General features: G+C 38.4%; 1 protein-coding gene across 1 annotated transcript in view; it reads left to right on the top strand.

The window, feature by feature from the left end:
* The window catches only part of LOC144253948 (vacuolar protein-sorting-associated protein 36-like), a 48,730-nt gene that overhangs the window by 5,413 nt on the left and 19,661 nt on the right, over positions 1-23,656 (top strand). Inside the window, exons 2-4 of the mRNA XM_077796651.1 lie at positions 3,172-3,240; positions 5,200-5,270; positions 7,693-7,807. Of these exons, the coding sequence (XP_077652777.1) occupies positions 5,209-5,270; positions 7,693-7,807 (177 nt within the window). The 5' untranslated portion in view covers positions 3,172-3,240; positions 5,200-5,208. The remainder of the gene's footprint in view (positions 1-3,171; positions 3,241-5,199; positions 5,271-7,692; positions 7,808-23,656) is intronic.

Genomic DNA, 23,656 nt, shown 5'->3' with positions numbered 1-23,656 from the left:
TGGGGATCAAACCCAGGGCCTCAAGCATGCTAGCCAAGCATTTATAACATTGAGTCACTCCTCTAGCTCTTAATCCTTTTTTTTAAACTAAGAAGAATTTTATTATTTATAATAAATTGGACCCTCATCAAAACGCTTTCCTTAGAGTTTATAATATAAGGTAGACAAGTAACTGGGACTGGCCTTATAACTTCTGATATAACTAAATATTTTTTCGTAGGATCTAAGCAAGGTCTGATCATGGCAAATTCTACTTTCTAGTAGAGTTAATAGAAGTTTCCAGTATATTTCTTGATTTTAACAGAAATGAAAGTATCTATCAATCTCTCAGATTCCAGCTCTAAAATTGACTTATTAATCTTACTTTCAGGAATAATAACAAATTATGAGTGTTAAAATTTGAAACTAAAGAAGTAGCTGGAGTATTTTTGTGATTATATTATAGTTTTAAAGGACATTTTAAAACATATTATTTTGAGTTGTTGATACAGCCGTAATACCCAGAAAGTAGTCTCAGCGCAGACTGCTGTAACAATGCCACAGACTGGGGTGACTTAAACAACTGACATTTATTTTTCACAGTTCTGTGGGCTCGGAAGTCCATGATCAAGGTGCTGGGGGATGTGGGTCTTCCAGGGTCCTTTTACTGGCTTGCAGACACCACCATCCTGCTGTGTGCACTCAGTGGCCTTTCCTGGGTCCATGAATGTAGAGAGAGGACTTGTGTCTTTTCATTTCTCACAAGGACTCTGATCCATCATAGGACCCCATCTCATGACCTTCTCTACATACACATAAGCACTTCCTAAAGGGCCCCTCCAAACACCATCACAATGAGGGATAGGCCAGACATTCAGATTTAGTCCAGAACAGTTAGAAGTCTCCTTCCCATTCTGTCTCCCTCAGAGACCACCACTATATAATTCTAGAAAGCATGCATATTTGACATACATAAGTATTTGTGTGAAGAGTGTTGTTTTTTCCTTTTTAAAATATAAAATTATATTATGTTATATGCAATGTGCTGCAAATTGCTTTTTCCCTATCAATTCTATACTATGTATACTGCTCTGTACCTCACTGATTCTAAGCTTACTTTTTTGTTCACATTTTAACAATTTTGAAATTAGGATGCACGTCACATTCAGTGACATCTTAGATTTTATCAAGTATTACAAGTATGTAAAGAGTTTCCATATTCTTTTTAGTGAAATGCCTATAATCTATTATATATGTGTGCATTTCCCTGTTGATGGATGTTAGAATTGTCTCTCATCTTTTGCTCTTATAAACAGCAGTGAATAGCCAAGTACTGTATATCACCTTGCTCATGTATGAATTCATCTGTGGGGTAAATTCCTACAAGTGCCAAGTATCCTTGGGTCAAGAGATATTTGTATTTCCAATTTGTTGTTGTTGTTGCAGCATGGGAGATTGGACCCTGGGTCTTGCCCATATTAGGAAAGTGCTGTACCACTGAGCCACATCCCCAGCACTTATATTTGTAATTTTGTTAGAAAATAACAAACTGCCTTTTGCAGAGACTGTCCCATCAGGAAATATATTTTCCCAAATACCACCAGTAAAGTGTTACCAAACTTTTGGATCTGTGTCAGTCAAATTAATGAAAAGGGGTATCTTTAAAAAAAAATTAGTTACACATGGACACAGTATCTGTTAATTTTTATGTGGTGCTGAGGATGGAACCTAGTGCCTCTCATGTGGGAGGCAAGTCACTGAGCCACAACCCCAGCTCGAAAAGGAGTATCTTAGTGATCTTTTAATTTTCATTTATCTGAGTATCAGTGAGATTATACATCTGTTAATATGTTTAAGAGTCACTTGAACTTCCTGTTTTTGTAAACTTTTCTGTTAATAGTCTTTGTTCATTTTTATAGTGGTTATAGGTTATTTTCTCATTGATTTATGAGTGTTCTATATATTAAGGAAATTAGCTCTTTGTCTCTGATGTGAGTTGCAATTCTTTTTCCCATTCTTCTGTTTGTCTCTTGTTTTTGCTGTTGATAGTTTTTCCATGAAGAATTTTTGTGTGTGCATGTGTACAGGTGAAATTATAAGTCTTTTCCTCTAGTGCTAATGGGTTTAATGCTTTTCTCAAGAAGGCTTTCCCCACCCTGAGATTATTTTTATAATCCTTTCATTTTTTCCTCTGTTTTTATGATTTGCCTCTCTTTCTTTACTTTCTTCTTTCTTTCTTTTCTCTTTAATATTTGACCTATATAGAACTTATTCTGATGCAGTATATAATCCAACTTTGTTTTTTTCTTACCTGGAAACCCAGTTAGCTCAGTGCCACTGATTAACTCTCCATCCATACCTATTCTTGTATGTTTGTGTCTATTTCCGAATTTTCTATTTTAGAAATTAATCAAACAGTTATAAAAGTAGTATACATGAACTCAGTCTCATTGTAAAAATATGCAATCTTTTTTTTTTTTGAGGGGGGCAATGGGATCTCACTAAGTTGCTTAGGGCCTGGATAAGTTGCTGAGGCTGGCCTCAAACTTACTCCTCCTGCCTAAACCTTCTGTGTCACAATTATAGGTGTGTGCCACCATGCCCAGCAAATTCAATCAGTTTTTAAAAGGTCCTTTGCTTCTCTTCCTCTTATTCCCCTCACCCTTTTCTTGAAAAAATCCATTATTAACATTTCACTGTGTATTCCTTTTAGAACTTTTTCTGTTACTTATGTATAGATGTTTGTGTGTGTGTGTGTGTGCGCGCGCGCACATGTGTGTATTACAAACATGTCTTTTGAGGATTACATTATATGTTATATGCTGCAAATTGCTTTTTCCTCACCAATTCTCTTAAATTCCATGATAACCATAATGATTCTACATTGTCATTCATTTAACCTCTGCATGGATTCCATAGTATGAATGTGGTTGAATGGATGTGGCACACTTTTTTTACCACTTGTCTATTATTATACATCTCAATTATTTCCAGTTTTCCCCTAATTATATCATGGCTGTGTTTATAGCTTTTATTTATGAAATGTGTATAGTGTTGCTTCTTTTTAATTTGTGATAAACCTAATTTGAAAATGTTCATGATTTAACTCATATTTTATGATTAAAGAGAAAAAAATCTGGACATTGAATGACATATTATTAATCTTTTGTGATGATGGTCTTATCTTTCTAGATAAAATTTGATGCTGGGACCCTCCTCCTTAGTACACACCGACTGATTTGGAGAGATCAGAAAAATCATGTAAGATACAATCTTTAGCATCTGTTCTAGGTTTTAAATCATTCAAGTTTTTCGCTTCTTTTTTGTCTTTCCCCCTTGTCACACACTTTCCTTTTTAGAACATCAGAAGAGTGTGTCCACATGATCTCTTTGAATGGTGTACAGAGAGTGGAATTGAGGGTGTTTTCTCTCATTTGACTTGGGAAAACCCTGTGTAGTTACTGAAAGGAGAACCATGGCGATTCCTGTGTTTCTAAGCAACAGTCAGGCCGGGTGTTCAGTATTTAGCAGGGGAGTTCTTCTCTCAGTTGTGAAGGATCCTTAAGAAAGACTTCAACTGTCCCCCAAACAACCTGTTCTCCCGGGTTGTTGCTGAGTTAGGAGGTGAGACTGTCATGTGCTTCACCTGGACACTGAGGACTACCTCTTTGTCATTCTGAAAGAGAGGAACTCCACCTAACCTCATTTTTATAATCTCTAAGAAGCCAGAGTAGGTTATATAGAGCTGATATCTTCATTGCAAAGATCTTTAACTTGAAAGTAAATATCTGACATAATAATTTCAGCGTTGTCAGTGAAATAAGCTATCTCATCTGTTTTCATTTTCCTGACCAGTTACTTACAATGAATTAACTATTTAATTAATTCATTTATTTATTTTGCTGGGGATGAACTCAGGGCCTCACAAATGCTAAGCACATCCTCAACCCCTGAGCTATACCCCAGCACCCATGAAATTGTAATACTACAGATAAACTATATACTTTGAGAGCTTGTTTGGAGGTTCTTACAGGGGAGTGCAGCTACCCCTATACCTTGATGGAAGAATGGCCCTCCTCTACTGGGGAAGCTCCTCTATCATGAAGCTTCGGGAGGGATGCATGTGGAGCAGTGAGGGAGGAAGGAGACACCCCCCCTAGCCATTCAGATCAGCTGAATCAACCCTGGTGATCAGTGGGGAGGCAGATGTTGCAGCCAGATCACCCTCACATTCTATACTGTACTCTTTGAAAGGCCACTAACCATTACAATATCTGACTTTTTTTGCCTTCAAGAACCAGTTTTTGCCCACATTGATAATGTATTCTATAAATGGCTAATGTTGTCTAATTCTTTTAAAATAATTATATATTCAGGAAATCAATGTTTTTAGGGGAAGGTGGGAGTCATTTACCCATGTTTGATAAATTAATGAATCAGTATAATTTTTTTGATCATGATGTAAAGAGGCCGATTTGGAGAAATCCTTAGACGGATTATATACTAGTCACGTAAAATAATTTTTAATCAATCAATCAATCAGTTTATGGCAGCACTGGGAATCCAGCCCAGAATCTCATGCACAGTAGGCCAGTGTTATCCCACTGAGCCACATCCCCAGCTCACTTTATTTAGTTTTCAAACAAGGTCTTACTGTTGCCCAGGCTGGCCTCAAACTCTTGGACTCAAGCAATCCTCCTGGCTCAGCCTCCCTATAGCTGGGTCTATAGGTGTGTGTGACTAAACCTGGCATTGAATAATAATTTTAAAATTATATGTACTAATAAAAGGAGGTTACATCAATATTTTGTTTGTGTGTGTGTGTGTGTGTGTTGTGTGTGTGTGTATGAGTAAAGAATGGGAAGTTATAAAGAAGAAAAATCATCCATAAAAAGCACCCCTTGAAGTTGTTTGTCTATTTTTTTCTTTTCTATATAAGAAAAATTACATATAAAAAGTTTTCATATAAGTTACTTTAAGAAACTACCCCACTGTGAAAACAAAGGTATAGTTATGGCTGCTTTTGTACCTCTTAGGTTTGCCTAAACAGTAATATGCCACCACAGTATCATTTTCATTTAATCTTTCCTTAAGTTTATTTAAGAAATAAAGCAACATTTTTAGAATTATTAAATCCCTTAGAAATATAGGGCACTGATGTTATAAAACAAGGGTTGCTGACTAGTATTATGGATCTTGTTTCTACTGATTTCCTCCTAGGAGTGCTGCATGGCCATTCCTCTGTCCCACATTGTATTCATTGAGGAACAGGCAGCTGGAATTGGGAAGAGGTGAGGTCTACATGGTATAGCCTTTATTCATAAAAAATTCTTCTTCTCCCACTGTTAGTCAGGAAGCCCCCAAAGAAGGTTATTTTCCCCGCTTAGACCAATTCTTTAAGTAAAAATTAAGTACTAAGGTTTGCTATGATATTCTTGGTTCATAATAAATAAATGTGGCCCTACTAGCATTGTGTGCATTTCCACAGAGACTTGGCTTTCACATCTGTGCCTGTCATTCAGTACTTGAAATCAGAAATGACCTATCTGAGAAAAATTACTGACTTTGGTACTATTTCTAGCTGATCATTAAATTTATTTTTCAGGTTCAAGTTGTTCAGGTATCAGAATTAAATAGAGCATCATGATAGCTATTTTGCAAAACAGAATATTTGAGCAGTAGGAGGAGGTGCATTTAACAATTAGGGCAATAGCATAATAATGGAACCTTCCCAGGCAGACTAGGAGATGTGGCCACTCTGGTGTGAAATATAGGTTCAGATGTTCTTATTTATTCAAGCATTCCCAAAATTTTGACTTTACATCTTAAGTGCATGTGATTCAGGATACTTATGAACAAATATACTTGGCATGGGATAGTATTTTCTATCTTGGTCCCTCTTTAGGCTTAGCATAATTAGACTTTTCAATAGATGTTAAAACAATGTTGAACTTCACTGGAAATGTAGTGTATGCCTTAAACAATAATGATATGGCTACTAAAGAAGATTATGTGACATTAAAGAAACAAACTAACATTTTGAAAAAAGTAAGCCATAGATTTTTAGAGTAGATTGTTTCTGTAATTTGTATTTCCTCCTTTGCATGTTTTTCAATCTTATTACATTATAGAAAGTAAAATCGTAGGGATATTCCAGATCATTTGATCTTTCCTCTGCTGTGTTCCAGGGTAATCTAAACTATGTAATAAAAATATTTAGAATACTTACGTTCAAATAGTGTCTTATTTTAAAAAATATCTCCATTGAGGAGGAATTCAGTTACATGCTATGTTAACTTTTCTCAGATATCCCCCTGTAGTTCCCAGTCCCTCTTCTCAAATGACTGGAAGATTACATTGGTATAAACACATATATATTTCAGTTTTTTTTTAAATCAGCGCCTTAGTTAGGCAAGTGTTCTACCATAGAGCTGTATACCAGCCCCTAACTTTAGCTCCTGAAATTGGGATTCTTTTTTCATTTCATAGGTTTTAAATTTGGTGAAATGTGATAATAGAATGACTCAATGAAAAGATATGAAAAATTGATTTGGGTATTTTATGCACACTTTGGAATTTTTAAGCTTTATTTTGTATCATAATCTTACAGCTTTTGTTGGGTTTCCTTTGACAGAATCTGATAACAGGGCCAAGGGTTTTGAATAAGAGTGTGAAATGCTCTTGCTCAGTCACTTTATCATGATTGTCATATTTTGTTGCTTTAGTTGATGGCTTATTCCATGTGGTCCAGTGATTCTGCTCACATAGTTTATTTGCTGGCCTCGCCTGTCTTTAAAGACATTCACCACAAGGAAGAGGAAAAGAATCTCATGAGGCTGGCCCCAGTTCACTTACCAAGCTTGTGTTAGTCTGAGGAGGCCAACTCATGTTATTTTAATTTTACGGTGATATTTTGGCAACCATATGGGCCACACAAAGAAATGTTAAATGGAGTAATAGGCACATCTAGAACATGATCCTAAAGGGCTCTTAGCTAGGTATCCAGGACATTTTGACTATGTGTTTTTTTAAGTTTTGTTCATCTTTATGGGTTGTATATTGAGAAGGTTGAAAATTGGGAGGAAAACAGACTTATAAAGCTGAACAAATATGGTGGTATTTTTAAAAGCATAGAAAGTAATGTTGTAATAAAGATAATAGTAGTTTCTGTTTTACCATTGGATCTTTCTAGATCATGCTGCTCATTGAGTGGCATTTTCCAACAGATGACACTGTAAAATGTTAGTTTTGGATGGAGTTTTAATAAAATATCAGCTGGCCAGTTTTACAGATAAGTTTTCATATTTTGTTTTCAAATGAGAAAGGTAATGTGCTTTGGCAGAAATTATAGGCACCCTATGATGACCATGTGGATGGAAAACCTTAAGTCAAAACTACTCAAAAATTTGAAAATTTATTTTGTACTTATTTTTTCAAAACTATACTTTTCTTTAATCTGTACAGCTGTAACTTGAAACTTTTTGGTTTATAGTTTATAAGTTTTAAATAACTGCTTGTAATTTTTTAGTATCAAGGAAAAGTTTTTTCATTGATAATGAATTACTAGGAACTTTAAAAGGATATCTTTCGGGATATTCTTTGTTTCCACATGAATTTAAGAGTGATTTGGAAATATTTTAAAAGTTATGAAAATGGAATTAGTCTTTTTATTTTTAAAGGTAGTTAAATATGTTACATTTGCTCTTTCTTCAGTGCCAAAATAGTGGTTCATCTGCACCCAGCTCCTCCTACCAAAGAACCTGGCCCATTCCAGAGTAGTAAAAACTCCTATATCAAACTCTCCTTCAAAGAGCATGGCCAGATTGAGGTAAGCTTCCATATCAATAAAATTGGACTAGAAAAGTGTGTGGGTGTGTGTGTGTGAGGGGGATGTGGTTTAATATAATGGAAGGCAATATAACAGGTTTCTCCCATATTTTTACAGTAAAATCTTTTTACATCTTAAGCCTTATTGACAGTAGAGAATATGAATTTAGGTTTTAATGGGAACAGAAAGCATGAAGGTGTGGTCACAGGAGGGAGCTGAGGCTGTAAATATGCTAAGTCATGCTACTTGGCTACTAGTAAAGTTTTCAGTGGTGTAGTTTGATTAAAGAGTATGGGGGCTGGGGGTGTAGCTGAGTGGCGGAGTGATTAACTATTGTGTGCAAGACCATGGGCTTGATCTCCTATACCAGAAAGAGTGAGGGCAGAAGAGAAAGGAAAGGGAAGGGAAAACAGTGTCTTATGCAGGGAAATGTTAAACTGAGGTAATATCTGAAAGCTCACCAGCCTTAAAGCAGGCTCCACAAAAATCTAACCACTTAAGTACTTATGCTACAGTATAGAGTCTATATATTCTGATTAATGAATTACTGTACAGGTGTTTATTTGCAGGTATGTTTATCTCCTCATGAATATATATATATATATATTTCTTTTCAGCAGCACATACAGTAGTCACTAAGCAAATATAAGTGAGTGACTGAAGTCCAGTCTCACCATAGTTGAAAAATATATTCAATTTAGTGAGCATGTTTTGTCCCTAATTTTTGGCTTCACATTTTAACTAGACAAACTATTCTCTGTATCCTTCATGGAAAAAGCGTTGTGTATTTTTCCTGGCTCTGTGTTTCTTTCACTCTAGATTGAAAATAATCTATATATGCAGTATTGTTTAAAGTAAGTCTGATTTGTTTCATTGTCACTCGTCTCTTTGTTGAAAGTAGTTCGCTTTATATAGAAGGTCAGTAACTTTTTTTTTTCCTTTTTCTGAAGTTGAGCCAAGAAAAGAACTTCCTTTGATTTCCTTTGATGTCTCTGAGAATTCTAGGCTTGTTGTACAAGGGTGAACAACAGACTTATACTAATTTGTCCAAATCACCATACATTCAGCAGCTTCCAACAATACACATTTATCATCTCCCAGCTTTTCTGGCCCAGGAGTCTGCACATGGCTTAGTTGTGTCCTTTACAAGTTTCCTATCACGGTGTCAGTCAGGGCTGCATTCTCAGATGGAGGTGCCAATGGGGAAAGGCCCATTTCCAGGCTCACTCAGGGTGTTGGCATAATTCGCTTTCTCTTGGCTGTGAGATTTGCAGGCTTTACAGCAACATACTTCTTCAAAACCAACAAGGAAAGCAAAACCCTAGAGCCAGCTGGCTAGCAAGATGGAGTCCTATATAACGTAATGAAATCACAGCAGAGACGTCCCATCAACTCTTGCCATATTTTATTCTTACAGTTTCTGTCCACACATAAAGGAAGTTGCTAAAAACAAGGGCATGAACCACCAGAGTCAGGGACCGTGCAGCCAGCCGTCTGCCACACTACCTGTACCCCAACCTCACAGACACAGGCACAGGGAATGCCTACGCCCCGCGTGCGCTCTTCCCGACTGATTCTGCCAGGGAGCTTCCTGCACCGCTTGGCTGCACCTGATCGCACGGGTAAACCTTAACAGCCAGTGAAGATCCCCCCTGCGCAGCATCTTTCCCAGATCTACATCTCCGCTCTGCTTTCAGATTTCTCAAGTTCTTCTTAGCGCTTACTTCTTGTTTGACCAACCGTACATTTTCATTCTTGATAAGCACTTAATAGGTCAAGCTCCATCTTGCTCTGGTTCCTATCTCATGAGGCCGGTTTGCTTTTTCTTGAGTGCCTTCGGTACCACATTTCTCCACTGTGTCCCTGGGCAGTCGCCTGCCCTGTCCTGACCAATCAGACAAGCTCCTCCTTCAGTGGGAGCCGCAGTACTGCCTTAGTGTCTGTCACAAGCAGGTGAGAGAATAAAAACCAGCCTGACGTCATGCAGTAGTATGATTTGTCTTTTCCAGATTGGCATATATATGGAACCACATACTAGGAATTCTGTTGAGTCTACCTTTTCCCCCTCACTTAACCCAAAGGCTTTGCGATGTCTCCAAGTTGTTACACTTGTCAATAGGTTGCTTCTCTCAACTGGTAACTATTCGATTTTAAGAATGGTCAGCTCTTTTTTTTTTTAAATTTAGCAGTTGGGAAGTTGGCAGTTTGGGACAATGCTCAATAATGCTGGATCCAGGTTTACATATATGTTTTTTGGTAGACATGTGTTTATTTCTCTTAGATAAATAGTTGGGGAATGACTGCAACCAAAATGATCTTTTAGAGGTCAAGTGATGAACGATCTACATACCAGAAGTATGACATGTTGGGAGATGGTATTTGGGGGGATTCAACAAGAGATGGCTGAATGCTTTTTCAAATACGAATATTGCTATTGCCTTAGTATTATTCTTGTGTGTGTATATGTGTGAGTGTGTGTGTGTGTGTGTGTGTGTGTGTGTGTTTGCCAAAGCAGAACTGGATAAAAGGGTAGAGTTGATTTCTCAGGGCCTAATCTTTGACTATGCAGATGAAATTCAAGATCATTATCCTTTTCTAGTGTGCTCTCCATAGACTTGTAGATTTATTGTTGCTCTGTCTCCAAGGCTGAACCTTCTGGTAGGACATGCACACCATCTTCTAAAGGTCCCTTTTTAAAGATGCTGGGGCTCACTGAAGGTTCCATGTTAAAGATGCTGAGGCTTTCTTGGAAAAACTTCCACTAGCTCTCTTGCTTTGTTTTCTGTCTCTGTTATGGACTGGAATTCCTCTGCTAGCATCACTGATGTTCTCTCTCCAGGTAGCCCTTGCTTCAGCAGTACAGATGATGTGTGATTCCTTGACTACACCTCTGCACAAGTAGCCCCTCTCCTGTGATTTTCTGTTTTTTTTCCTCCTGAACTGATAGACCCTCTTCTTCCTTTCTAGAATAATAATTTTACATTATTATGACATTCTTACTTGACCAGCGAATCACAGGCATTTACACAAATGATAAGAATATTTTCTTGGATTTTTTCTTTCTATATGGCTTCTCTGGTGCAACCTGTGTCTTTCTTTATTCTTTGTGTGTTTGTTTGTGTCTCAAAGACCTAGTCTGTGTCCTTGTGGATTGCATAATAGATGGAGCACCAACTGCTGTGGTTGATGAATGAATGGTAAGTTCTCCAGGGATTTTTCTCTAGTTCATCCTCATCCTTTAGAGGAGATCAGCAGTTAGGTCGGTAAACTGACACCAAAAAAGGAACAGGACTCCTGGATGTAAAGGCAGGTTTGGGGTGGAAAAGAACTGAGGCTTGAATCTGGAGCCTGACTCTGTTGCCTCAGGTGGGTTTTCTCGCTCCTAAGGGATGAGCTGATGAATTGAAAGAAATTATTAGGAACAGGTTATGGTGATGGTGGTGTGACAGAGACAGAGAAAGGCACATTAGGTCAGATAGGGCCAAATCCTCAGCTGATCCAGAGAGTGGGGAAAGAAAAGGAAGGCCACAGAGGCATCATATGCTGGACTATGGCCTTTGGCATTGTTTTATCATCCTATAAGATAAAAGATTCAGCAAAAAAATGTTGCAAGGTGTTGCATTAGCCAATTTACCAGCTGTTTTCTTTTGATTTCTCCTTCATTTCTTCCTTCACCATGGCTTGCTAGGCCAAGGAGGGAGGTTTCAGAATACTCTAAGGAGGGCAGTAATAAAGGGGAAGATGAGAATTGCTTAAAGGAGTATTCCACGACTCCTAAATAGAGGGAAGGACTGTTTCAGTCTTTTACTTCAGTGAGGCACGTGGCTTTCTCCTCTGACCAGAAACTTCCTCTTTTAAAATGTGACTCTGGTAGATGGTGGCATTCAGGCTGCCCTTCACTCTATACCCTGAATGGGAGGCAAGTTTTGCTTTACATCATCAAAATGTCTGTTAGATGTGGTACACCATACAGAACCTTTTGCAGGCTGGTGATCTTACTTTGGCATCTCTTTGAGCCTATGAGAGCTGGTATGCAATCCTGCCATAACCTGAGCTCCTGCCAAGACAGGGATGCTGATAACTCTGTCATCTCTTTATAGAGAGACCAGCTCCCCAGTGTGTCACAGAGGAGAGAGTTTCACCCAGGCTTCTTGACTAGTAATCTTGGGGATGCAGATGGAAACAGCAATTAGTCACAATTTCCACCCATCAGAGTAATGCAAAATGAATCAACTACTGAGTAGTGTATGCATGATAGAGCCACTTTGGAGAGCAGTTAGGCAGTTCCTGAAAATAAAACTAGAAGTGCACATACATTTCACTTATAAACCAATGTCTCAAAGTAACTTTGCTTTTATTTATTTATTTTAATTTTTTTTATTATTGGTTGTTCAAAACATTACAACGCTCTTGACATCATATTTCATACATTTGATTCAAGTGGGTTATGAACTCCCATTTTACCCCGTATACAGATGGCAGAATCACATCGGTTACACATCCACGTTTTTACATATTGCCGTACTAGTGACTGTTGTATTCTGCTACCTTTTCTATCCTCTACTATCCCCCCTCCCCTTCCCTCCCATCTTCTCTCTCTACCCCATTTACTGTAATTCATTTCTCTCCCTTGTTTCTTTTTTCTTTTTCCCTTTCCCCTCACATCCTCTTATATGAAATTTTGTCTAACAATGAGGGTCTCTTTCCATTTTCATGCAATTTCCCTTCTCTCTCCCTTTCCCTCCAACCTCTCATCCCTGTTTAATGTTAATCTTTTTCTCATGCTCTTCCTCCCTGCTCTGTTCTTAGTTGCTCTTGTTATATCAAAGAAGACATTTGGCATTTGTTTTTTAGGGATTGGCTAGCTTCGCTTAGCATAATCTGCTCTAATGCCATCCATTTCCCTGCAAATGCCATGATTTCATCATTTTTTAGTGCTGACTAATACTCCATTGTGTATAAATGCCACATTTTTTTTATCCATTCATCTATTGAAGGGCATCTAGGTTGGTTCCACAGTCTAACTATTGTGAATTGTGCTGCTATGAACATCATTGATGTAGCAGTATCCCTATAATATGCTCTTTTAAGGTCTGCAAGGAATAGTCCGAGAAGGGCAATAGCTGGGTCAAATGGTGTTCTATTACCAGGAATCTCCATACTGCTTTCCAAATTGGCTGCACCAATTTGCAGTCCCACCAGCAATGAACAAGAGTGCCCTTTTCCCCACATCCTCACCAGCACTTGTTGTTTGACTTCAGAATGGCTGCTAATCTTACTGGAGTGAGATGGTATCTTAGGGTGGTTTTGATTTGCACTTCTCTGACTGCTAGAGATGGCGAGCATTTTTTCATGTACTTGTTGATTGATTGTATGTCCTCCTCTGAGAAGTGTCTGTTCAGATCCTTGGCCAATTTGTTAATTGGGTTATTTGTTTTCTTATTGTTTAATTTTTTAAGTTCTTTTTATACTCTGGATATTAGGGCTCTATCTGAAGTGTGAGGAGTAAAAATTTGTAACAAGGTTGTAGGCTCCCTATTTACCTCTCTTATTGTTTCTCTTGTTGAGAAAAAACTTTTTAGTTTGAGTAAGTCCCATTTGTTGATTCTTGTTTTTAACTCTTGTGCTATGGGTGTCCTATTAAGGAATGTGGAGCCCGACCCCACAATATGTAGATCGGAGACAACTTTTTCTTCTATCAGATGCAGAGTCTTTGATTTGATATCAAGCTCCTTGATCCATTTTGAGTTAACTTTTGTGCATGGTGAGAGAAAGGGATTCAGTTTCATTTTGTTGTATATGGATTTCTAGTTTTCTTAGCAAAAGGCTGTGAGCAAAATGTCTACTCAAGTCCCTAGTCTGTCTTCTAACTGGGCTGTGGGGTTTTCTAGTACTACATGGTGGAAGTCCTTTACATATTTTGGAGATCAAGCTTTTATTAGGTATTTGGCTTGGAAATACTTTCTCATCTGTAGGCCACGTTTTCCTTTGCTGACTATCTCCTTTGCTGTGCAGAGGGTTTGGAATTTGAGGCATTCCACTTGTTCTTTTTTGTTTGCTGCCAATGTGTTATATCCATGAAAGCAGTGATAAAACCAAGGTCATGAAGGTTCACCAATGTCATAAAGGTTCCCCCTATGTTTCTTTCTAGGAGTTTTGTGGGAACACCCAAAGATCCACCAACAAATGAATAGATAAAGAGAATGTGGCACAACATTCAGTGCAATACTAGTCAGCCTTAAAATAGAAGGAAGTGCTTCCACATGCAGCAACACAGATGAACCTTGAAGGCACTATGCCAAATGAAATAAGCCAAGCATGTAAGGTAAATGCTGCATGATTCCATTTATAAGAAGTATTTAAACAGTTAAATTCATAAAATTAAGGAAAAAACTGGTGGTTGTGTGGGGCAAGGGATTGAATGGGATGATAAGAGAGATGTGGAGTTGTCGACAATGGGCATAAAGTTTCAGTCAAGCAGGATGAATAAGCTCTGGACATCTACTGTTCAACACTGAACCTGCAATCAACAATGCACACTTTTAAAAATATTATAAGTTTGCTAAGAAATTAGGTCTTATGTCACATGTTCTTACCATAATAAAACTTTAAAAAGTAAGCTTCTAAAATGGGGGTACTGACACAACAGCATAAACACCATCACTTACCAAGTCACAGGGACCACAAGTTAGGTACTTCATGACCTAACACCGTTCTTATTCACAATAGGAGGCAGGTACACCAAATTCATCTCACAAATCAGAAAAATCAAGGCTCACAGGGGTTATATAGCTTGCTGGAGATCAGAAAATTGGGGAATATATTGTAATTCTGATGTGCGTGGCTCCAAGCTCCAAACCCTTCTCCTACACAACATTCAGATCCTTGTCCCATTCTACAATTCCGCTCCAACATCCCAGGGCTACTGTAGAGCAGGGCTGTTGCCTATAGATGATCCTGTATAACTTACATTAGTGCTGACAACAATAAGGAGAAAATGAGGAGAAGAAAAATCCTCCACTGCCCCTATGCCTGATACCACTATAACAGGGACAGCTGGTCTGAAACTGCATTTTTCCTACCTTGCTTCTGGACAAGACCTGACAACATGTACTTAACAAAGCTGCAGAGGCTCAGCAGTCTCCATCAAAAGCCCCCTGGTCTCATGACTGCTAAAGATTTATTTAGCAGTAGACCAGGAACAGAACCCAGAAAGTTCTTCTCTGTCATGCCCTACAACCCAAGCCTTTGCTGTGTGGAGGGAACATTACTGTTACCAATCCATATGTCTCTCACAACCTCTCCACACAAGTGTGCACACACACACACACACACACACACACACACATCCCAGCCCCTGCTTCACCACCTCCTGCACCTATCGCACTTTCCTTACTGTGAAATCAACAGCCCATTCCTGTCCCAGTAGCTCTCCTCATTTTCCTTCCTACAATTCACCAGAGCTTGAAAATAATTTTCAGCAAGTCTTCTCACCCTCTCCTCACAATACCCAGCTCATTTTTCCATTTGGAACAGAGATGTTCCAATACCAATCCTCACTTCTGGCAATACCAACCAGCTCAGGTCACCATGTCCCCACCACAATTGCCTTCCCATCCCTATTGGCCCTGAGATTACCTTGAAAGAGGACAAGAGAACAACACTGTAGAGTTTCCCACCCCTGCTCAATTCTTCACTACAAAATGTCCCAGATCTGTAGCCAAATTCTACACAAAATCCAAGCAGTGCACTTAATCTGTTCAGCTATGCCCCTACTGCTATACTCTCAGCTGATCAGTCCTAGACAAATCATCTTATTTACCCCCATCTATGCCCCAAATTCTCCTTTTACTAAGGAAATTGGTCAGAGCCAAATTTCCCATCCTCAGCTGTGGTTTACATCATTCTTTATGACATTGCTTAATTCAATTCATAAAGTACTATTTTATATCCATAGCTCTTAGAACGGTAATTTAATAATTTTTGTGTCATTGTGTACGATTCTTAAAATGCCATCCCCACCTGCCCTGCCATAGAACAAGGAACCTATCGGTTCTGTTAAACAGTAACAAGTAAACAGTAAACAGCGACAAGTTAACAGTAAACCCAGTGTCTAGCATATAAGAGGCACTAAATAAACATCTGTTAAATGTAGAGGAATGAAAAGCAAACCTCTTACCTATCAGCCTTAGAGACAGCCTTGATGGGCTTATCGTACTTCAATGGTAACCTAAGCCAGGTTGCCAAATAATTTTATTTCTTTTACTGACGGAATTCTGAAATCAATAAAACTAGGTGGTTAAAAGCATGTATTCCTCTTCTGTGCATTCTTTAAGTACATAGGATAAAGTACTCATCTCAAATGGATGAGACCAAGCACTTGTTGAACTAGAAAGGAAAATGATGACAATGGTTTACCTTGAGAAGAAAAAGCAAAATCAGGACAAGATGAGACAAGGAACTACACAAGGAACTGCAGGGTGTACTCATCAGTCACACCAAGATCACAAGTGGCTCTGGGATGCACAGATTCTCATTCCACAGCAGCTCTCCTGGTACAGAGCCAGCTCCCAAATTGTTCAGTTTCTACTTTTTCTAAACTAAAAGAAGGGTAATGACTCCCCAAGATAGGTGGGGACTTCTACAAATGCCTGAAATCTATAACACTTCAGCAAACTCCCTAACCCATTTTTTTTTTCAAAACACTTGCACAAAGGATTCTGGGAGGATGTCGCGACCCCTTGCCCGCAAGGAAGACGCAACTCAGGAATCTTCTTTCAGCAGTTTATTCGGGCCCTTGTTTTGACATGTCTTTTAGCTTGTTTCTCTCTCTACTATTACTCCTACTACTACTCCTACTACTACTCCTACTCCTACTCCTACTACTACTACCTCACCCGAGCGCCCCAGCCTTGATAAAGCACATCAAGCCCCAATGCACAACTGCCACGTGGACTTTTCTCATAGGGTGCCAAGTCACAGCGTGCCAACTCATTCTGATAAGGAGTTGTTTGTCACATACCACAGCGGAGCCAGCGCCATCTTGTAATGGCAGCTACAGTACACAGAAACGGCTCACCACAGTTCCCCCTTTCTTGTTTTACTAAGACAATACAGGCGAGAGTAGAGGTCCTATCCCACTGTGCAGAAGTGGCTGCATAGTATGGCCCAGCCTTAAGGAGGGCCCTTCCCCAAACCTGAGGCCATATCAGCCGACGCCTTTTTTCGTGGGGCGGGGCGTGGACGTCAAACCCGCATGCAATAGGACATGCTCCCCTTGAGGTCCACTCAAGTGGATCACTCAAGTGCAGTGCCTTGCCTCGCATCCTGTATCGTGACGATGGTGGACGAAGGGGGACAGCTGAGGCTGTCTTCGTAGTGCAGACAAAATTAAGTTGGCAACACCCTAAGAGAAAGGCACGGACAATAGAGAGGGGGAGAAATTTGGTTGTGACATCTGCCATTGTTAGATAAAGGTCAAGACGTTCCCGTGGAGCACATATGTCACAGGCGGATAAACAGGAGAACCGCAAGTCTGCGTCATGGCCTTGTGAGCTGGCCACTTTGACATGCAGAACAAGGAATTGGGGGCTGGGCCCCGGGGGCCAGGGAAGGCCTGCTACCAGCAAGTCCCCCTCTTTTGTTTTTTGCATGTCAAAGGGAATCAAGTAGCCCCTGTCTTAGGTCGTCCACCGCCCCTGCATTGCTTACCCGTCTCTGGGGAGGCCCCATTCCCCTGGCTTAGGTTGCAGTGCAAGCGTGGAAGTTGCCCGTCTCTGGGTACTACAAGATCAGCTCAGGGTGTAGTGGCCAACAGGACATTGTCATGGTAAATGTTTAACCGCCTCCAAAAACAGGACCCATGACCATCACCATCAAATGGCAGATGTAGTTGGACTGTAAGATTAGCTAGCAAAGATCCTAGTGCAGAAAGGCAGGGAGGAGAGGTATGCACAGAGGAAAGATATGGTAGAAGTTCCAGCATTAGAAGAGTGACGAAAGAAGGACATGTCGAACCCAGTGCAATGTTATAATAACTTGGGGTGCAACGACCATGTCAAAGGTTTACTGTTTAAGATGCGCAAGCCAGACCTGTGGCGAGTTGCCACTTTCTAAAGCAGCAAGAGCTTGGACAAGCATTGCCTTGTCTCGAGCATTGCGGGCCTTGAGACTACAGAGAAGCCACAAACAAAGAATCACACCAAAACAACACATAATACCAAAAATGCTTACTCCCACCCACTCCTTAAAAAAGGAAAAGGCAGATGACAACCAATTGGTAAATAGACCCAAGGTCACTGGATCGACACGGGTGCTATTCAAAACAGCAATCTGAGTTAGTGGAGACTGGATCAAGTTTTCTGCTTGCCCAATCTGTTGAATGACTGAATAGAATAAAAGTCTGAGTCAAAAAGAATTCTCTTTTTTTTCCCAATTTACTATCTTCAATCTGGAACTACAGCTACACCATCAACTTTCTTAGGTCTCTAACTTGTCAACTGCAGATCTTGCACTATTCGGCCTCCATCATTGTGTGAACCAATTTGTTATAATACATAAATAAATTTATCAATTCTGTTTTTTTTTTATACCCTGACAAATATAGTTCCCTTGGCCCTGATTTCTACAAGGCTTTGTATTGAGAATAAGCAACATCTGTATATGCAATGGGTTGCATTACAGGAAAGGAATTTTGAGTTTAGGGAACCTGAATGTTTTATAATGGGATGTGAACAACTTCTCTTGACCTGTACCCATAGGGAGACATTATCTTTATTATACTGAACAGTAAGAAAACCTATTTAACTTGCTGTGCAAACATCCTTGAAATAATAGTCCAGAACAAAAGAGAAATATGCTACTTTTCTCTCAAGACACATATGAATTTGAGAAAAGATGAAGAATTCATTTCTAACTTGGCCAACCCCTCAACGTCAGGGGACTTTAGCCTGTCCCCTGTTGCCTACTCAAGAATGTGGCACAAGTAATTTCCCCTTCTCCCTCCTGAGTGTTTTCTTTCTTTCTTTTTAATCCAATCATTTCTATTTACATAAATTTCTCCTATCTTAAAAATATGGGCTCATTTTCCTCTCATTAACATCCTCATCTCTCTCCTTTCTTTCATACCAAATCTCACAAGGAAAAAGTAAAACCCTATTTAAACCCATTGCTCCCAGTTTTCTTCTTCCATTATCTCTGTAACTCATTGTAACTAGGTGTCTTCCTTCCAGTCACTCTACCAACCTCCTCTTACCAAGATCACTTTCTTAGTCCATAGAGCTGCTGTGACAAAATATCATAGGCTGTGTATCTTATAAAGAATGGAAATTCAATTCTTACAGTTCTACAGGCTGAGAAATCCAAGATCAACATCACAGCGGATTCAATGTCTGCTAAGGGCCTACTTCCTGCTTTGTGGAAAAGTGCCTTCCTGCTGCATTGTCACATAGTGGAGAGGGTTGAGCTAGCTCCCTAAGGGTTATAGTGTATCAATATGCGGGCTCTGCTGTGGTGACTAGTGACTTCTATAAGGCTCAACTTCTTAATACCACCGTCTTGGGAGTTAGAATGCCATCCTAACAATTTCTAGGGGACACAAACATTCAAACCATAGGAACCAACAATGACTTTCCTGTTGTTGACTCTGATGACAATCATCACTTCTCATCTTGGTCTAGTGGCAGCACTTGCATCTTTTGGGCTCCCTGTCCATTTTGACCCCATTATTCTTGGGGCTTTCAGGAAACCATTTCACCACATTTCTACTGCTCTCTATGTCCAGTCTTTCCTAGACTTCTTGGCCAGTTTCACCTCTTCTCTAACTTCTAAATGCTGAAGTGCCCCAGAGATCAGTCATGAGATTTCTTTTTATTTATATCTTCATTCATTCTCTTGATCATTCATCTAGTTTTATGATTTTTTAATAGCATCAGCTATATGCTGCTGACTCCCAAAGCTATTTATCTTTCTGGCTTATATTTCTTGCCAGAACTCTAGACTCATGTGTCAACATGTTTTTCCTGAATATTCACTTGATCTCTCAAACTTAGAAGCTGCTGATAGCTCCTGCTTGCCTTGATTCTATTGTAGTCTTCTCCATTTCGAAACTCTTAAGTCATCCACGACTTCTCTCACATTTTGCATTCTATCATTCAGCTGATGCTTCCTAGTTTTCCTTAAAAATATAGAAATGATAGCTGATCTTTACTACTTGCACTGTTACATCCTAATCCAAGCCACCAAAATCTCAAACTCCTCTCCCTATCCCCAAAGAACCTGGTCCTTCTTTTGGCTCTTGGCCAACTTTTGTTTATTTTCAAAAGAACATCCAAAATAATCCTGCTTTAATGTAAGTCACACTATGCCAATCCTCTACTTAACTTCTCCCCATGGTAAGAGCTCACATCTTTTGCAGTGATGTATAAAGTCATTCTTTTTCCTCTGATCCCATCCTAATCTCCTTTTTTATATCACTTCATCTACACTAACCCTGACTTGCTTCCTGAACAAACAAGGGAGGCTTTGCCCTCAAGACTTATCCAGGAATGATCAACCCCCCAAAAAGTCAATTAGCACTATACTGTTTCCTTTACATGGTAACCATACCTGGCCATCATATCTAAAATTCCAACACCTTTCCTTTTCCCTCACAGTGCTATCTCTCATTACATTCCCTAACATTTATTTGTTTACATTTTATATCTCATTTATTTACTCTGCTTATTGCCCCCACTAGAATGTGAGCCTAATAAGAGAAGATTAATTCTTTGCTCTGTGCTCAGTACTTAGAATAGCAACTGGGACATGGAAATGTCACTCAACACTCATTTACAATAGTCACTCATTCAATGAGGAGTTCAACAAACAGGGATGGATTACATTTAGATGCAAAAATCATGGGTGAACTTGGATAAGAATATTCTAAGTGAAATAATTTAGCCACAGGAAAACACCACAAGAATCCACAAATGTGACTTATAGAAGCAGAGAATAGAATGGTGGTTGCTGGGGTTGGGGGGTAGAGGGAATGGGGAGGTGCTATTCAATGGATATACAGTTTCAGTTATGTAAGATAAATAAGGTCTACAGATCTGCTGTACAACATGGTACTGTAAGTTAATACTGGGTAATGCACTTAAATTTTTAAGGGGGTAGATCTTATATTAAATATTCTTGCCACATATGAGCACAAGAAGGTAGAGCACATGGAAAATTCGGGATGTGGTGTTTATTGCCTTGATTGAGGTGCTCAGTTCAAACTCATCACATGATACACATTAAATATGTATAGTTTCGTATATAAAAAATACCACAATAAAGCTGTTTTCAAAAACCTATCACAAAAATAAAGGAGAAAACTTTATTTGACTTCTCTTGCAGTTTTCCACACACAGCTTATTTGGACTCAGTGACTCTGTATATGCATTTTTTTCTGACCTACAGTCCCTTTCTTCTCATTACTCATCATAGGTTTCAATTGCTCGATGAAATCTCTCAAGTTATTAAGTGGACTAAATCCTCTTTTAGCATGGCTCTGTAATATGTTCAGACTCTAGTTGTTGCCCTTAGTATGCTATATTGTAATTATTGGTCTTACGCTGTCTCTTAATATGCTATGTGGTCCTACATGCTAAGATCCATGTTCATAATATGCTGCCTTCCAAATTCCTGTATTCACAGTACATAACAATTATTCAAATGTAGTTAAACTTATTATTTAAAAAAAGATAGAGTGAAGAAACTTTCCAAGAGCTTTAGTATATGGCAAAATTGACAATAGTAGATATTCATTATCCAACTATGCAAAATAGTTATGAAATACTGTGCCCCAAACACTGCCTTATGAGGTACTGAGCCTCCCATCAATGTGGAGTGTAAGGGGAGCTTTAATGGCCAGTGCTCAAGGATCTGGGTAAAAGACTCTCAGATCACAAAGGGAATTATATTGGGAAAGCCCTCCTGCAGGATCTGTAGAATTCTAGTACTCATTCTCCAATTTTTCTGTTTTTAAATTTATGGTACTCTGAGGTTTTTAGCATTCTATACTATCCTGATTTAGTACAATTTGGAACCCACTTAAGGATTAAACAAAAAGTTAAATGTAAATCTATACTGAATACATTTGCTCAAATAGACTAAATGACTTTATAGTAAAAATATTGTTTGTTTGTTTGTTTATTTATTTATTTAAGTACCAGGTATTGAACTCAGGTGCACTCATCCACTGCGCCACCCCAGTATCCCTATTTTGTATTTTATTTAGAGACAGGGTCTCACTGAATTGCTTAGCACATCGCCTTTGCTGAGGCTGGCTTTGAATTCCAGATTCTCCTGTCTCAGCTTCCTGAGCCACTGGGAATACAGCATGTGCTACCATGCCAGGCAGGCTATATTTTAAATTTAAAGGTCTCAATCTATTTTCATGTCAAATGTTACTTTTTACACTATTAAATTTAGCTTTCAAAGAATATTTTGCATTTCTAAAAGACACTGCTGTCTTCATTCATTCTATGCTGTGTATTCTAGCATGCAAAGGAATAAATGTCTTCTCCAAGATCATGTAGAATGTCAGGGAAAATTTCAAAGTAGAATTTTTTTCCCCATTTTAACCATTAATTGATGGATGGGTAAGATTTTTTTTATTTTTTCCCCAAGATTTTCCTCAACTTATTTAAGAAAGGAAACTTCCATTTTATTTTTTCTTAAACTAAATAAAGAAAATATACTATATATTTTAACTAAAAAATTTTCAATTTACTAGTTACCCAAAAGCTCAGACTAGACTCCTAGAATTAATAATCTGTCCTTGAATCACAGTACTCCACTAATATATTTTTTCCATCAGTCTCTCTCACTTTCTACTCATCTCCAATAGGATGCCTTCAAATATAAATTCCCTCTGTCAGAAGATCAGTCTATTCTTGATTTTAAAGGAATCTGACATAACTTAAAATCATTTAAAGCCAAAATAGTGCACTTCATTTATTGGCTAGTTATTTTATGCTTTTTATTATGCAAAACTACAATGACTTATTTCTTTTAATGTAAAATAAGACAAGTTACTACATATATTTCAGTAATTATTAGCAAAAACTGCAAAAATAAAAGAAAGCCATAACTATAAGTTGCTAAAAAAAATAAGTTTTCTCTGAGGACTAATTTCTGAAGTTCAGGAAATTTTAGAAACTGTGAAAATATTCCATATAAGTATATGTCTTATGATTTCAAATTCCATTTGCTTTGCTTATTATAAATTCATACATTTTTCTACTAAGATATTTGTATCACAATAGCAACGTATTTTTTAACCTCATAATATGAATGGAATGGAAATAAAATTTTTGAACCTGATAACTATATACATTACCATGCATTAAATCCAAATCTCCCAAGAATATAGATAATTATTTGAGGACATTAGTAGAGAAAATGTGAATTGGACACAATAACTTTGTAAGGACATGTGGAATTGGAGTAGAAAACACATTTTACTACAAGGTATCCTCAGTGATTGGGTGAGATATATACACGATGTCTCTCAGATTTTCCTCCTCTGTTTTGGGTCTACATAAAATCCAAGTAAAGGAAAATCATTCTGTACAAGGTAGATATCAGTCTGTCCATAAACAAAACTGCTAACCATTTGTTAGGTATCTTAACTTTGCTATGTTAGCCTTCAGCCCCTAATGGAAATGAATGTAAATGAATGTAAATGTAATTAAAGAAATGAATGTAAGTTAAAAATTTGCCTCAGGATGGGCAAATTTTACTATGATATTTAATAGCTATAATAAGCACTTGACTTTTTTTTAGAAAGAGAAAGAGAGAGAGAGAGAGAGAGAGAGAGAG

This window comes from Urocitellus parryii, chromosome 3 (genome assembly GCF_045843805.1).
Source record: "Urocitellus parryii isolate mUroPar1 chromosome 3, mUroPar1.hap1, whole genome shotgun sequence".
In the NCBI taxonomy this organism is placed as follows: Eukaryota; Metazoa; Chordata; class Mammalia; order Rodentia; family Sciuridae; genus Urocitellus; species Urocitellus parryii.
The sequence above is the reverse complement of the archived record's forward strand: the minus strand, read 5'-3'. Positions and strand labels throughout refer to the sequence as shown.